Source organism: Pomacea canaliculata, linkage group LG1 (genome assembly GCF_003073045.1).
Source record: "Pomacea canaliculata isolate SZHN2017 linkage group LG1, ASM307304v1, whole genome shotgun sequence".
NCBI lineage: Eukaryota > Metazoa > Mollusca > Gastropoda > Architaenioglossa > Ampullariidae > Pomacea > Pomacea canaliculata.
This window is the reverse complement of record NC_037590.1, coordinates 25,584,411-25,600,638: the sequence shown is the minus strand read 5'-3', so window position 1 is coordinate 25,600,638 and position 16,228 is coordinate 25,584,411. Positions and strand designations below refer to the sequence as shown.

The 16,228-nt window shown below is 41.0% G+C and overlaps 1 protein-coding gene across 2 annotated transcripts; it reads left to right on the top strand.

The window, feature by feature from the left end:
• The first annotated feature begins 1,986 nt into the window (after positions 1–1,986).
• Positions 1,987–15,616, top strand: LOC112575067. 2 transcript variants are annotated; one of them, XM_025256620.1, is made up of 4 exons: positions 1,987–2,135; positions 11,441–11,743; positions 12,226–12,372; positions 13,429–15,616. In XM_025256620.1, exons 2-4 carry the CDS (start codon positions 11,669–11,671, stop codon positions 13,594–13,596), a joined length of 390 nt encoding a protein of 129 aa, XP_025112405.1. In that variant the 5' UTR covers positions 1,987–2,135; positions 11,441–11,668; the 3' UTR covers positions 13,597–15,616. The 2 variants fall into 2 exon arrangements, with proteins under 2 accessions (XP_025112405.1, XP_025112394.1); XM_025256609.1 differs by lacking the exon at positions 1,987–2,135 and adding an exon at positions 2,225–2,299.
• Positions 15,617–16,228: the final 612 nt, after the last annotated feature.

The following is a 16,228-nucleotide window of genomic DNA, read 5'->3' as shown; positions in this document are numbered from 1 at the left end:
CCCTTTTAGGCACTGCCTTTATAACCTTGTGTAAAACTTTTTTTCCGCTTCGTCGTCTCCATGCGTGGAAGTCGTAGCGTATACTTGAACATGGTGACATTATGGGGGTCAAGTGAAATAAGACTTTCTTCGTACCTATGCACTCGAGAAGTGATCAACACAGACCTCCTTACATGGAGAAGTAGGTTTACCTTATACTTTTTTATAAAATCTATTTTATATATGTTTGTATTTTCCAAGGTTTCATTATGTTTTTTTTTTTAACCTCTGAACAGACAAACTGCTATGACCCATAACGCTCGCTTGGGGAACATTATTATTTTTTCTACTACAACTCTCACCTCTCGAATAACAAAGCAGTCCTAGATCGACGGACAGAGTACTGCAGCGAGCTTTACAACTTCCCGTGTCGACGGACCCCAAACATTCTCCAGGAAAACCAGAGAGGAGATACTAAAGGCGCTTACCATACGGTGTCGGAAGCAAGCAGCGGCCACAAGAATGGATGCCATTACTGGCATATCCCTGCCTAAGAAAGGTAACGCGAGGCAATGTCAGATCTATTGAGCGATAAGCCTGATTAGTCACCCAATAAAGGGTATGCTGAAAGTGATCCAGAACTACCTAACTTCGTTTGAAGAAGAGCTGCTAGCAGAGGAACAGGCCAAATTGCCGGCCGGCAGGAGCACTGTTAAACAAATCTTCAACAGTCGGGTCCTGATCGAAACGCACATGCAGAATGGCAAGGATCTCAACCATAACTTTATCGACTTCAAGAAGGCCTTCGATAGAGTATAGCACGATGGGTTATGGAATGTGCTACGGAATTCAATGTGGAAGAAAGCCTTGTGCGCACCATCAAGACACTGTATGGCGAGAGTCGCGTGGCGGATGGTATCATCGCAATTTATTAAAATGTAGCCATTGACTACAAACGGCAAGAGACGAACGTCTCTTTGCTTCCCGTTCTTCCCCCTGCTCCCCGTGACTGTGCTGACAACATTCGAAATATGCCTGGTACTCGGTTAGCATCTGAAAGTACAAAATTGATATATAAGACAGGACGAGACGTCGTTACTTGTCCGAGATCCCAAGACGTTTTTTTTTTTAAAACACACCATATACATGTACTCAGAAGCAGGAAGTCTTCTGGGAATTAACCATGTCTCAAAGTTTTGTACTACATTCGCAGATCACAGGCAGTATTTCGGAGATCTGCGAAAAATTGATCTAGAATGATCCGAATTACTTTGGACCTACTTGCTGTGTAAGGTTTAGGGGCCTCCATTATACTCTGCATTTTCACAGACGTGGGTTTTAGTGATTGCATGGAGTCTCGGGATGCTTGCAGGTGGTTGACACCATTTACCTCGTCGTTCACCCATTTTCGACCTTAATCCGTCGATTATTAGTATTCATTGCTGAAGGCGATTACTCCTGTAATAATCACCATTAATATTGTATTTTCTGAGTGTTTCCTACGTTCAATGACTTTAAAGAATTAATCACAGTGAAAACTACAAAACACGTTTGGCTCCGTACTAACACACTTATACTCGACTTTTCAGGAAGTAGCTAGTCACAAGCTTGCTTCTTTGCTGTATGTCAAACGCAGTTTTCTTAGGAAGAGGGCAGCGGATAAGGTTAATGAGAATTTCTGTCTAAATACGACACCTGCAGAGCTTGGAACTACCTATGCCATTAAGAAAATTGGCTAGTAACATCAGGCAGGATGCCGCGTAAACGGCACTTGTATCCTGATTTTATATTTTTAATGAACGAATGACGTCAATGAAAAAATGAAAATGCTAATTGAATTTAGAATCTTTAACATGTTTAAAAGTAGAAACGGTTTTTTAAGGCATTCGATAGACATTTTTCTCGGATGGGAGTGGGTCTGGGTTATTTAATTCAAAAGAGAGAACAAAATTTGTAATGTTCTTTGTAGCATTTTTTACTTCTAATGTGCTTCTGTGCACAAATGTATTCGAGGTGGGATAGGGACAACGGGAACAGAAAGCGGCTGAGAAAAGTTGATATTTTTATTAAACGTTTTCAGACTATGTTGTCAAAAAGTGTCGACACTGAAAAAAAAAAGACTTTTACCCGCATTATGTAATCGAACGTCCATAACGGTAAAGTATCAAAAAATTTTTATTTAATAAATGTTTCTCATTTTAAAATGATTCACTGATTTTTCTTTCGCTCATTCATTTATTCATTGGCCAGTACTAGCTGACGATTAGCTGCCGTTATTAATTATCGTTGGGAAAAGAATAGAAATATGAGTTGACCAGTGGTAAGTAAGTCTTCTATTCTTTTTCATTTGTCAAACAGTTATTTTTCTGTCTACATGTGCGTCGACAAAGGTACCCAGCTGGGTAGTTTTAGTGTGTTAGTACTGGGTCACATTTCGACACCACACCAGCTTGCGTGGCATCCTGGTAAAGGGGTTCTTGGTAGTCTGTCAGAGTGTTTTTATACATATTCGTTGGTTTATGTTACATGTCCATGTAGGAAATTCAGAGCAATTTTTTGAGGCACCTGGTTTCGAATGCGTAAATTCTGTTTTCTCTATCAGCCAGCCAAATCCGCTTCTCGCATTTATGCATACACACATGCATACATTCACACAAACATACCTACATACATTCTTGTACGAATACAAGCCGATGGTTATACTGTCTCGCATTCATATATACTTGTACATCTGTATTTCTTGCTGCTTCGCCAATTCCTATCCAGCCGGGCCATTGCTCCTGTCTATAATGCGATCCTAATACGGATATCTGCTGCGCAACTTGTAGAGACGGTACCTGTCAGCAAATCTGATGCGCCAAATCCTGTTGAGCCATTGCTGATGTCGCCGTTGCAACTGTAACACAGATTATTGTCATTCAGGTGCCATCTTTAGTTTCAAGTTTTCTATTGTGAAATGTTTTCCTTACATTTCTATGTTCTTGATGCTGGTGTTAGCCGTGTTTTTGCTTTTGTCGATGTTGGCATCCATTCCGTGTGCATTCGAGTTGCCTCGCACTTTGTTGGTAACATCTTGCAGTTTGCTGTTGCTGTCTGTCATCAGGTCGATGTTGTCTAAAAGCCACAAGTTTCCGGATCTTAGAAGCAGCACTAGATTTCTAGAAGCAGCACTACTACCACTAGCAACAGAGGAAAGCCTGATAAAATTGTCCGAGCCGATTCATCGCAAGCCTGAAAGCGCAAAGTGTGGTCTGCCTGTTTCCGAAATTTTCGCTTTAGGCTGTGCTTTGTCTGTTCAGTCTGTTTCTGCATTTGCACATCTTTCCTCACTGAATTTTGTAATTTCTGTTTTGCTAAATACTTTGGAGGTAGTTTTCAGCAGAAAAAAAAGAAAAAAGCAGTGCTCGAATCTTAATGATGCGTACTAGCGTGAGAAGTAATGGTGATGTAGATCATCCGCTTTTGTCACTACTGCTTTGACCTTTTGAACCGTTGAATCATTTCACCCGTTTGCTTGAGAGTAGTTCGGGATGCTTGCTGCAATACTGTTGGAAACAAGCAGAACCAGAAGTTCATTGTCAAAAGTTACAATCTGGGGAAAGCTATGACACAAGACTATTTTTTGTAAATGTTGATCACTGTTTTAACTAAAGTGTTCTTCAGTGGCACCGACTCTATGAAACAAGAATAGCCACCTTTACTGGCTGTAAAGGTGTAATGTTTGGAACAAGGGGAAAATTAACCTTATACAGGCATCCATTAAAATCCTGAAAATGTTAATTATAAATAAAGCAGTGTGGCGATGTCAGAGAGTGGGAAAGAAGATATAGGTTGAAAGTTATGGCATCTATCCTGGTAAAATGTTACAGGCGACGTACTCCTGTTGTTTACGGGAAAGTCGTTTAATTCGCGTACTTTGCTCCTTTATTTTAATCGGCTTTTTATTACCAGTTATACATGTGTTACTAATGGCTCCAAATTTAAAATAAAAATACGCAAAACAAATTTTGACATCGACACCAATGTAAGAGAGAGGAGACAGAAACAGTGAAACGGCTGGCAATGTTTCACTGCACTTCGATATGGTCTACACGCGCACATTTCACAGCTCTAGAATGTTCTTGCGATTGGTGCCTGTGTGTGTGTTCTAGCATCATAAAACCTTTTGCTGGAGAGTCTTTTTGAGCGGGAAGAAAAAAGCAGGACTACAAAGCTGAACGGTGCGAACTGGCTCAAACGCTGACGCAATCCTAGACAACTACTATGGAAGTTATTTCTGTAGAAATATTTGCCGCTAATATTTAGTTCATCTGCTAAAGTGGGATCTGTCCCCATCACTAGTTTTTTTCCGAGTCGGAAATTTAAAGTTGCGTGTATTAAGAATGTGGCCTTTCGTAATGGTATAAGTGTGGCTGAACTCTGCTCGTCTTGATGTGGCAGCATGTCTGTTATGTATTGTCTATTACTTGACAGTGCATACGCAGGTAGGTAAGGGATCCACGCAGCACTACATACTAGTGACGAGATGCCACACTGTCGGCGAAGGAGATGTGTGTGTGTGAACTGCAGTGGTTTCACCACAGCTCTAACTACGGCTCTTTACTGCTATGTTGTAAACAGCGGCTTCTCATCGATGAGAAGAATATTACAGAGGAGCAATGTTGTGACATCGACGAAAACTTGAAGTAAAATAACATACAAAAAAGCTTATTATGCAAATGAAAACTCCTGCAAGGACAAAACAAGGGGGAATCTCACCAATTTGTTAAAGTCAGGCAACTGTTTCATGGAAGATCATAGCAATGAGCAAAATCTTCAGTTATTATATCAGAAAGGCATAGGAGACCCTGAGATACTCAACTGTCTTCGAAATATCGAAGATAACTACTCCTTCCTAAAAGAGGCAGCAATTAGGTGACAGCAAGAAAGGGAAGTCATCTTAAATCCAAAGATCCAAAAAGAAATAGTCATTAATTAGCATCATCATAACGATCTGCAAAAGATCTACATCAGTGGTTCTTAACCTTTTTTGAGGTACCGAACCCCCCAGTTTCAAATGCACCTTTACCGAACCCTTCTTTAGTGATAAATCAGATAAGATTTTTTTTTCCAAATTCAAGACATAGGTATATGTTTTTTTACTGGTACACAAAATGAACCGTGCATGAACATCACCTTGATCAAAGAACAAAAACCAACACAGTGCATGAACTCACAGCAAATTACATACTTGCAAATCAGTGTGACTTCTGCTGTTGTTTTTGACAGACTAGTTCAGATATGCGTGGCTTCACCTTGGCAAGTGCTACTCTCCTGTCATTTTCACATCAAAGTCTGTTCCTTTTCTTTGTTTTTATGTCCAGCATCCTCGAAAAGGACTGTTCGCAGAAATATGTTGAAACAAATGGTATAAAAAAGTCCAGGGCTTTCTTTGCAATAATTGGGTACCTTTCCAACTGTCGACACCAAAACGTCGAGAATGTTGTTGTTCTGAATAGTTGCTGTTTAACCTGGCTTTGCTGAATTTCAATGATTTCGTCGAGGTATTCATAATTAACATCTGCTGTCTCAACAGCAAACGTGAACGGCTGTCTCACCCATGCTGGATATGGCTCTCTTGAAGGGAAATTTCCGTCGAGAGACTTTGCAAGCTCATCTAAGTGCGTGGCAATTGTTTGCTTCAGTTCCATGGATACAGAAATGTCTCCGATTCCAGACAAATCTTTGATCTTACTTACACAGTCGTCCAGAAGGGGAAAGTTTGCGAAGTTATTGTTCTCTGTTCATCGTTTCCATAACGGTAGTTTTTTTTTGTGTGTAAAAAAAGCCTTCAGGTTTTCTTCTGCTTCCAAGATGTTTACTCCACCACCCTGCATCTGCTGATTGAGATGATTTAGAGCTGCGAATATATCAGCCATGTACGCTAAAATGAGAATGAACTCAGGATTTTTGAACCAATCTGCATGACAATGTTGGTGCTCTTGCAAAAACGCCTAATTCCACACGCATGGCAAAAACACGATTCAGCACCTGAACATTAGAGTGGTACAGGAGTACCTCGAATTCAGAGCCCATTTCTTTACACAGCTCACTGAAGATGCGGTGCCTCAGAGCACTATTTCGCACATAGTTCACACATTGCACTACAGTTTTTAATACCTCTGCCATTTTTGGAGGCAAGGTTTTTGTTGCCAACGCATGCCTGTGCAGAATACAATGCGTAACAATGATGTGTGGTGCATCGGCTTTTCAAATGCACTCCGTCCGTACAAACTGCAGAAACCATATCCCATGAAAGATTGTTGTCTCTGAGGAAGTCATCCACAAGCTTCTTCACATCGGCTGCCTTAGCAGTTGTTGTAATGTAAGAGGCTTACAAAATAAAAACTCTTCTTTTATCATGTCTTTCACAAAGCTAACGAAAACAGCAAGCTGGCTTAGGTTAGAAACGTCTGTGGTCTCGTCCAGTTGAAGGCTGAATTTTGCCGGACTTGAAATTACATCTGCGACTACTTGAGCCAAGATGTCTTTACTCATACACTCTATCTTGTCACTGAAGGTGTCATTTGAAAGAGGAATTTGGGATAATTTACCTTCGGCCGCTGTTCCGAGCATCAGATTCGCCATCTTTAACGCTGCTGGTTTTATGAGAGTTTCACCGATGATGTCCGGCTTGCCCTGCTTTGCGATCAGGTAAGCAACTTCGTACGATTTGGTGAGGATCGGTTTGTTCACGGGTACAAATCCAAGAGCAGGCAGAGTGGCCCTTTCATCGAATCTGGCTCGTTTCACCTTGAATTCAGCAAGCGTTGTGTTCTTGTATTCCCCATCTCCATGCAGCTTCGTGAAGTGTTCCTTCAGTTTTGCCGGTGCGAGGCTCGAGTTGCTCAACTTGGCATTGCAAATCATGCAGATAGGACGCTGACTCCCATCATGTTCCCTAATACATGTGAATCCATGTTTTACATATTCGTTCGACCACTTTCTTTTTTGCTCCACATAGTATGGATTAAAATACTAAGAAAGAAACCACACAACGTACGACTACGACAGTCACACGTGGTGACTACTGAGCACACTAACTTCCCCCCGCAGCACTGATTGGCCAGTTAATGTAACGTGATCATCTGCAGCAAATGATGGCCGAGCGGGGCGTGTCATCACGAATTTCCATGATCAGTCGGGTCTGTCTTGACCACCGTGGCGCCGCCGAACCCCCGAGACCGACTCACCGAACCCCTAGGGTTCGATCGAACCCAGGTTAAAAACCACTGATCTACATACATGCAACCCTTAACAGATACCAGCTGACGAGTGGTTATGCTATTACTCGTTGGGGAAAGGGTGTGGGACAACTGGACCGATACAGAGCTGACATAGCTCACCACTTAGGTCTGTCGAATGGTGGTGAACACAGGCCAGTTCTTAGCCCCCGCGGGGCCCGAGGCAAAGGGCATGTGCGGGGCCCTCACGCCACGATCACACGGTTTTAGTTGGGATCTAAAGTCACATATCAATCACAAGCGCGGGGCCCCTTGAAGCGCGGGGCCCTAGGCAGATGCCTCGTCCGCCTGCCCCTAAGCACGGCCCTGGGTGAACATGTCCTGGTGTTGGTGTTTTACGCCGAGCCAGCAACTAAGGCTGTATCATGGCAAGCCAGTCAGCCCTGTAAACAGATGAACAGCATGCCCGAGACGAGAGCTGAACCCAGGACAACCAAACTTCAGTGTAATGGTGACAGGCGTTAACCGTTACGCCACCGGACCGCCACCAGTTTATGGCTAGGGAGATGATGATGATGATGATGATGATGATGATGATGATGATGATGATAAATAATTTATAAATAAAAGGTGGCAGCAAATTTCACAGGATGAGCAACCAATGGATATCTTTGTTTGGTATGGAAATGCAAGCAGGTGAAATGAACCAAATGTTACAACATGTTGTCATGAGAAAGCTTCTCATGATTATCAGCACAAGATCTGACCTGTATAGCGGATGCTAGAAAGGATTCTACTGAATCTTTTCTGTCATTAAACTGTGCAAGTATTTCTTCTTTCCAGAAAAGCCTCCTAAAAAGTCAAATCATAGCAATTTGCATACCATGTAGACCTTCAGGAGGAAGATAAATGGCACTTAAAATTTTATTATTACATTTCAGAAATTGATTAGTGCGAAAATTTGTGCTGTATGAGCACTACAGGTATCTGTCTTTCAGATAAATCTAGCAATGGAAATAAATAAATATGCAAATTCATAAATAAATAAGAACAGACTATAAACTAATTATAATACCAAGAACACTGGGGAAAATATAAAATAATTACAATGCCAAGAACACTGGAATAATATTTTTAATGTTTTCCAAATTTAATAATTCAAAAAGAGAAAAAAATAATGGTAGGCTTGCTGCATTTTGCTTGAGTTTATTAAACAAAACCCCGAAGTGTTAGATAACCAGTTACATGAAATAAGGGAAAGAGTTCTTAAAAATCGGTAAAAAACCCCAAAAATTACCGTGCCACAAATTTGCATTTTGTAATACAAAACATTCAAATATATTAGTATAGCTACTCGGGTGCCAGGCTGTCTGTACTGTCCTGCTGAGTGCAGATAACGTTTTCAATAATGATGGTATAAAGGGAGCGACCACCTAGAATGTGCCCAGAAACCATGGAGTAGGGAAAAAGATGATTTCTTATCCTTCCTCGAGCAAGCAGTCAGATCTTTGTGAGTTCTTTTAATCTCTTTTCTCTCGGGGGAAAAAGACTGGGAATCTGAAGATAAGCCATTTATTCTTTCATTGGATTTTTGCGTTGAATATCTAAGGGCACACTGGGCTGCTTATTTGCGTATGCGCGCCTCTCTCTCTTAGATTAGTGTGTGTGTGCGCGCGTTTAAAGAGAATTTCCATTTACACAGAAATAAGTTCACAATCGTAGTGAACATAGAGTGCTTTTATGGACCAAAGAATACGAATTTAGGCAGGGAAGTAGAGGGTGCGTTATTTCAATTTTCTTGCTTGTTGATGTCATGATTGATGCACTTTTTTTGCCGAAAGATTGTAATATGGTGCTTTGGGATAAAGATTTGTGACGCAGATCGAAAAATTAAGAAGGTAAAATATTCAGTGTTACTCTGTTTTAATATTACAAGGCTTAATAAATTGACAGGTACATTTATTTAAATAAACAACCATTTAAATGACACTCATGGCTAAACGTTTAAATTGTGGCACCCTTTGTTGATTCCACTCACACTAAATAAAACTCTTCAAGCGCTCAATTTTACATTTCTCCACAGTACACATCGCACTATAAGTAAATAAGAATTACCACGAACTGAACAAAGTCTTTCTAATATCTTTCACTTTAAACATAGTGATATTTTTCTTGGGAAACTGTGTTGTACATGTTTTTACCACGTCGGGCATCCCGATCATTCCTGAATAAATTTGCCTTTGTCAGACGAACCGTTTTTAGAGTGAATTCTTTTGTGTTGAGACAAATCTTTATCCTCGTTTTGGTCGCTCCCTTAAATTTACACATCAGCCCCTTGACGAATGCCGCTGTGCCCTGTAGGTTCACTAGTACAGTTTCCATACCAGATTTGGTGCATCAGGACTTCATGCAGTAGTCTTGTAGCAGTCTAACAGCAGATGAGCTCTTCTATGGCTGCCCGTCTGACATGCGCACTGGTCTGCCTGACCAACCCGGAGATTGGTATGGAAGTGGTGTTTCAGTAGGAAAACAAAGTTGAATAGGTAGGCTTCCACGTTTCTTTTGAAGCTTCTGGCAGGTAAGAACACTTCGAGACCTGTTCAGAAAAGACCCACTTGGCGTTATGTTTAGGCGGCTCTTGATAAAATATATGCAGGTATCAGCTTATACATTAAACTATCCACAAAAAACAGTTCATTAAAAAACATTTAAAATAACAGGACGATGATACAGTTCGTCCACCGGATGGTAGAAACAGAATGTTATTCTTCTGTTTACAAACGGTTGTCCACTGGGCCCTTCGCAGCTCAACATGGACTTGATCCAACTGCCTCTCTATGATGGTTCCCCCCTCCCCCGGGAAATATCGTCGTCCGAATGAAGCAAAAACTAAAACACGTTCGACATAATACACCATTCATACACCATTAAGACCTACCACAACCCGGAACACGACCCAACGACTGTGATTGTCTTCAAGTTAAACTTGGGGAAGGAGAGGTACGCATTATTCGATCTCTCTGATAGCAGCGTGGGTGTACTGGCAGGTATATTCAAAGAATTAGTCCTGAAACCCGAATAAGAGTTAGGACGACAGATAAAGTGAATCTAAACTTAGATCATTAATGACATTATCTACAAAAGAAAAGCATGACAAGTACAGAGAAGAGAAGAATATCACCATCACAATAGTTGTCTTTCCCGCAAGAAAACTGAAAGGACTGGATAAACATAAACAATCAACGAGGGTATGGCACAAGGAAAACTAAGCACTCTTAGCAAGCTGACCAGACCGCAGCAGAATCAGTCTGCTCTGAAGACACCAACGTGGATTACTTGCTCTGCTGTTATTTGTCGGAAGGATAAATAGTACAGTACCTTTTAAACTACTCCATTTTACTTATTGCCACACTAGTATACAGCGATGCAGACTAGACGATTCCAGAGCCATTGTCTATACTAACAAAAGAAGTGGAAGAGGCAGTTACCAGAAAAAAGAACGGAATTGTCTGGAGATCTGCAGAAGCCCAAGAGATGATAGGAGTACTGACCCCAACTGCCAGAAAGTGTGGAAAACCAAACAACGACCTACAAAGTGGACGCATGTTACCCTTGCTGTCCAAAACAAACACTCCAAACATTTCAGAACTAAATAACAATAAACATCTTCCACTCTAGCAAGATCATGCGAACATCTTGAACAGAGCAGAAACTGAAGCCGAAGAACGCGGTCTTAGGGGAGCACTGTTGGTGAGTCCTGCCGTAACTCGGGGACAGTATTTTTGTGAGGGTAGTGTCTATTTCAAGCTCTGGACTGGAACCCACAGGGGAGGCGCAAGGTTGGGAGACCCAGACAGACGTGGAGGAGATCAGTCCACAGAGAGGCAGAGACAGCTGGCATGACATGGTCCCAACTAGAAAGGGATGCCCTGGACCGGGTCCGATGGCGGCGTGTGGTTGCGGCCTTATGCTCCACTGGGGGCGAATAGGAAAGAAGAGAAGAGAGAAGAGAGAGTGTCTATTTTCAGCTCCTCTTCCTGCTAGGGGTCCAGGTATCCATTCCACAGCTAGATCAGCTGGAGGAAATGCGTATTCGGGTTCTAACCACTAGGCTATCCGCTTCCTGGTTCTGAATTATGTTAGACCAGTCAAATGAGAAGCTCCAGAAAACTTGCATTCCTATGTTCTGGTCTGAGTTTATGAGTTTAAAAGTGATTTCTTCCTTCTTTCTGCTGCAGATGTGGCATAAGAAAGCCTGCCGTTCACCAGTACTGATAGGCTCCAGACGGCTTGTGCCAAGAATGAACCCATGAGACTCGACCAAGCTTTAAAGCAGTATATCGTGCGTCCATATCCCGGACTGGGTAAAGCCACAACAGTCAGCAGACATACATTAGCTTGTTTACTGTGATCCTGCCGCAGACAATTTTACGCGGAGTCAAGACATCTTATCAAAGGACAGAAAAATGCAGGTGGCACAGGGATTCAGCCTGATTGGTGTTCTTTGCTTCGCATGCTCGGCTTGTTCCCAAAGCAGCTCAGTGAGTATCACCACGTAGTTAACACTTTACTGAAGAATCATTCGTGTTATCTTAACGGCTTTGCGGAAACAGAAGCATAATAAAATGTTCTTACATGACTTTTTGCTTCCTCAGTCAATGCCTCTGGCACAGGGTAGTGCAGTAGTATCTGGATGAAGCTGTGGATCGATGACTAAAGGTGGAGCAACACGAGGTTTGGCAAACACTGTTTCCTTGAAACACTTCAACCCATCAGTTTCCCGAACGCAAGGAAAATGGGTCCAGGAGCTCAAATATGAACCTTATATGAACAATAAGGTAAATATCTGCTGATCTGTGTCAAAATAATAATGTTTCCTGTATAGGAAACGGGAAAACGAGGCTGTTTCAGAAAGTGTTTCAAGAAAACAATGTTTGCTAAACCCCGTGTGGCTCCACTTTTAGAGATGTGAAATGCGGAGTAGCTTATAATGAGTTGTACAAGGATGTTGTACTATTTGTAGGAGACAGACGGAAATTTAAGTGTAATCGAGCAGCTGGTGGTAAACCACTTGCACAATCGAAACGGGACAAGCACAGAAATAGGCATTGTGTACACTCCGTCCACCCCAGCACCTGAAAACATCAACTGCTTCGTAGAGGTGCCTACAGTAAGTAACTCAGATTTTTCTTTAAATGTACATGTAGTCTGATATTAATGCATGTAAGTCACGTTTAAATGGAAAATAGTCTGGCTTAAATCAGTTCAAAACTCAAATAATCCCAAATAAAGATAAAATAATGGGAAATAATATAGAGACACGCAGAAGACTTAAACAACTATCCGTCAGAATAAACAAAAACAGGAAACGATATTATAAATATGTAAGGACGAATAAATCAGCTAGAAAATTGGAGGAGGAGAGGAGGAGGAGGAGGAGGAATTGGTGTTTTACGCCGAGCCAGCAACTAAGGCTATATTAGGGCAAGGCAGTCAGCCCTGTAAACAGATGTCACTTGCAGAGAAAGAACAGCATGCCCGAGACGAGAGCTGAAACCAGGACAGCCAACCTTCAGTGTATTGGTGACAGGCGTTAACCGTTACGCCACCGGACCGCCGGCAGCTAGAAAGTTAAAACTAGCGCAAAGTAGTCTGTGAGTTGAAGTAAACGGTATTAAACGATTGTGAGCGGTAAGAGTTAGGACATAACAATCGCTTATAATACAACATCAGACTACAGAAAACACAAACAACACCATTTGCTTAAGAAAGAATACTAGCGGAAGGTTTTCGTACTCTGTTAAGAGCAAACGCAAAACGAAGTTGGTTTAATGCCACCACTACTATCACCATCAGCATGACCTTATGATCCTTAAAAAACCCATTATTTTCACTAGCAAAGTGGCACGAGATGAATAAAAACATCTTTCCTTTGGAATACCACCAACAAACAAATGAGGGAACCAGTGAACCAAAAATCTATATATTTATGTTACATTACATTTTGTTGCCTATTTACCTGCTATTTCCTTAAAACTTTCTCCAGCTCATAAAAAGTCGACACTGAATACCGAACGATTTCTTATCTGGTCGCTTATCCGTCTCTTCTTATAATTATCTAAGTGGATTGCCATTCTTCACGGCGGACACTGTAACTTTCTTTGAAATGCCTATTTGCAGTAAAAACTAAGAAGACAATGACTACTCTCTTTTGTCTTACTTTCAGACTACCCGTGTTGGGGGGCGATGCATACAGCTGGGCAGCATCCGCGGCCGTAGCTCACGAAACAGTCCCTGGGCTTGCCAAGCAGGGGTTCACTTGGCTATCACACAAGAGTGCCAGCGCTCCAGAGCCAGACCAAGAAGCGGTCGCAGACGTGGTGGCAGTGGTTAAAAGTGAATTAAGCAGTTGAATAGATTTATCGCTGGTGTTTATTACACATTCACAAACTTGTTTAGTGTATCTAAGGAATTTGGTTGCAATTTATCTCTTTGTAGTACGTCAGGGACATGTTTATGATAATAGGCTATTATAAAGTCACCCACATTGCACCTTTCCTTTATGTTTTACTGATATATGAAGCCGAAGGAGTGACAGTAAATCAGAATTGCGTGAAGTGCATCGGCGAGAGGATGTCTCCTTAAAAGAAAATCTATGGTTGAATTACAGGAATATTCTATTCGCTTGTCTAGGATTTACTTTTTTTTTTTAAATTGTTTTGCGACTCACTATATTAGAGTTGACATAATCTTCTTGCATTTTTATGCTTAATAATATTCGAATATTGCTGTTTCCGTTTAATATAAGAACTACCATTTACTTTAAAGTATATTCTTAGTTTTATCTTTTCGTACACAGACCTAACAGTTAGTCTCAGCGTGTATTATAATACGTTTTCCAGTTTTAAGATGTCGGTCTCCATATGTCTTACTTTTTCTTAAGGGGCTTCTCGTCTGGTCTTGAACAATTTTATTTGATGCTCATATGGGAACCAGCATTTTAGAGGTACGTAATGAAATGTGGAAATGTGACTCTATGGACGTATGCATCTTTTTAAGCTCTTTTCCAATCGAACATATGACAATGGCAAATTTTATATATGACCACCATGTAAACATCTACCATAGTCACATATTCGACAATATGTTGAGTTAAAAAGTCTCTTTACGTACCCCCGTTTTTTTCTGCTTTACCGTTGCTAGTCCTTCAGATTTGCTGAGCAAGCTTTTTTTAAAAGATGGATTCGTGTCAACCTTATTTGCTCCATTTGTTACAGTTAAAATTGTCTCGTAACGCGATCGGGCTTCGCGGGACTTGCTCTTTCACAGGCACACTCGCAATCACACAGACTTTCACGCGCGATATTAACGAAGCCAATCACTCTTCAGTGGACACAGAACACGCACACGGAGGGACAGTACAAAACTGTGAAGCGCGTGTCACTGTTGAAGTAGCAGGAGTCGCTACTAAAGTAGTGTAAGCGTGTGTCGCCGATTGTATATCCGGACTGATTTGCCAGTGTGTATAAGAGTAGACCTGTTATACAAACTGCAAATAAAGTTGTCGTTTCGAACTATGTTCGACTCCAAAGACAGATTCTTGGAGAGGCTGGCACCGTAGTTTAAAGACCCAAAACAAGCCGACGACGACGCCTAGGATTTATGCTTCTTCGCTCAATTCAAATACGGGACGTTAACCACCATCCCACTTTTCCTGTACCATAATGTATATTCACATTTATTGTTACTCGTTTGCACTTTTATTATTAAAATAGTTTATTTCGAAATCAAAATTTATACAAAATTTCATTAAAATCGAATCTGAGGACAAAAAATATGACGAAGACACCTTTTAATTTCAAGTTTAAATTAAACCGCTTTGTTTTCCAGATAAAAAGCTACAAATCTTTCTTTAACCGATTTCAGTCTCACGTTCAATATATAAAAGTATATTACGTTTATATTTTCTGTGAAAATGGTACAAATCTTACTTTTGATCTTTTGAATTTAGTCCTCCAGACAACTTGATATGTCAATACCATTTTTATGCTGTTGAATTTACATGTATTTTATGTGTCTGGTCAGTGAAGCAAAGTAACGAGTATATATATATAGGAGCACAGTTTAACAGAAAAATATTGTGTGTATAAATATGTAAGTGATTTTCAACGTTTGCCGCGGTACTGCCACAAAGTAGTAGCTGTAGATATTCTGGCTAAATTTTAATGACGGCACTCAAAGATGATGATGAAATTGTTGCTTTTGGCACCAGTGGTTGCATGAAGCCTTTTGTTTTTGCACTTTCTTGATCCGGATGAAAGTAGCGGGGTTCATTTGTCGCACGAGTATTACTCTGGTGTCATGCAAGTGGTAAATATCTATCACATTGTTTAAATAAAGATCTTTTTATTTCATTAAGCTTTTTTTTACAGTGTTAAATGAGTCGTTCAGATTTTCTGTTGAATGTAGTAGTCAATAAACTGCTAAAACTATTGGAATAAAAAATAAATTCTTTATAGTGCTGTTAATTCCCCCTACCTCCTACCCGCCAATCCATCGACCACACGGACACCGTCTCTACTTTAAACTTATTATCTTTCTCATGGTAACCTCCTGTTTTAATCCTCCTCCAGATGTAATTACTTGTTTGATGATTGAGAAACTGGAAGAGAAAGTTTCACTGTCGAATACTATGAATAAAAGCACCTTTGACCTCTCGCTTAGAGGCTGCAGCGTTAGGGGCGAGCCCCCATCCTCTCGGTTCACAGAGTGGCTACACATTAGTAACATACCTACCTCTTTACTGTCAGTTCCGATTTGCTTGCAGGGCCCCCAAGTGTCACATAAATCCAAAATCTCAATTCAAATGTCACTGTCCGATAACGCTGACATATAAGGGCTACTCACGACACACTTAGTTGCAGTCACTAAGGACTGAAGTTCTCTGAATTCACCGAACTATATTTTCCACAAATATCTAAGAGAAGACGCCGCGTCTACGGAACGAACACCTGCGACGTCTGTTG

What these genes read in the sequence shown, in the direction of transcription:
- LOC112575067 (XM_025256620.1), top strand. Translation starts at nt 11,669, where the DNA reads ATGCAGGTGGCACAGGGATTCAGCCTGATTGGTGTTCTTTGCTTCGCA. An exon ending in CTTGTTCCCAAAGCAGCTCA is followed by an intron (nt 11,744 to 12,225) that starts GTGAGTATCACC and finishes TACTATTTGTAG; the next exon opens with GAGACAGACGGAAATTTAAG. An exon ending in GCTTCGTAGAGGTGCCTACA is followed by an intron (nt 12,373 to 13,428) that starts GTAAGTAACTCA and finishes TCTTACTTTCAG; the next exon opens with ACTACCCGTGTTGGGGGGCG.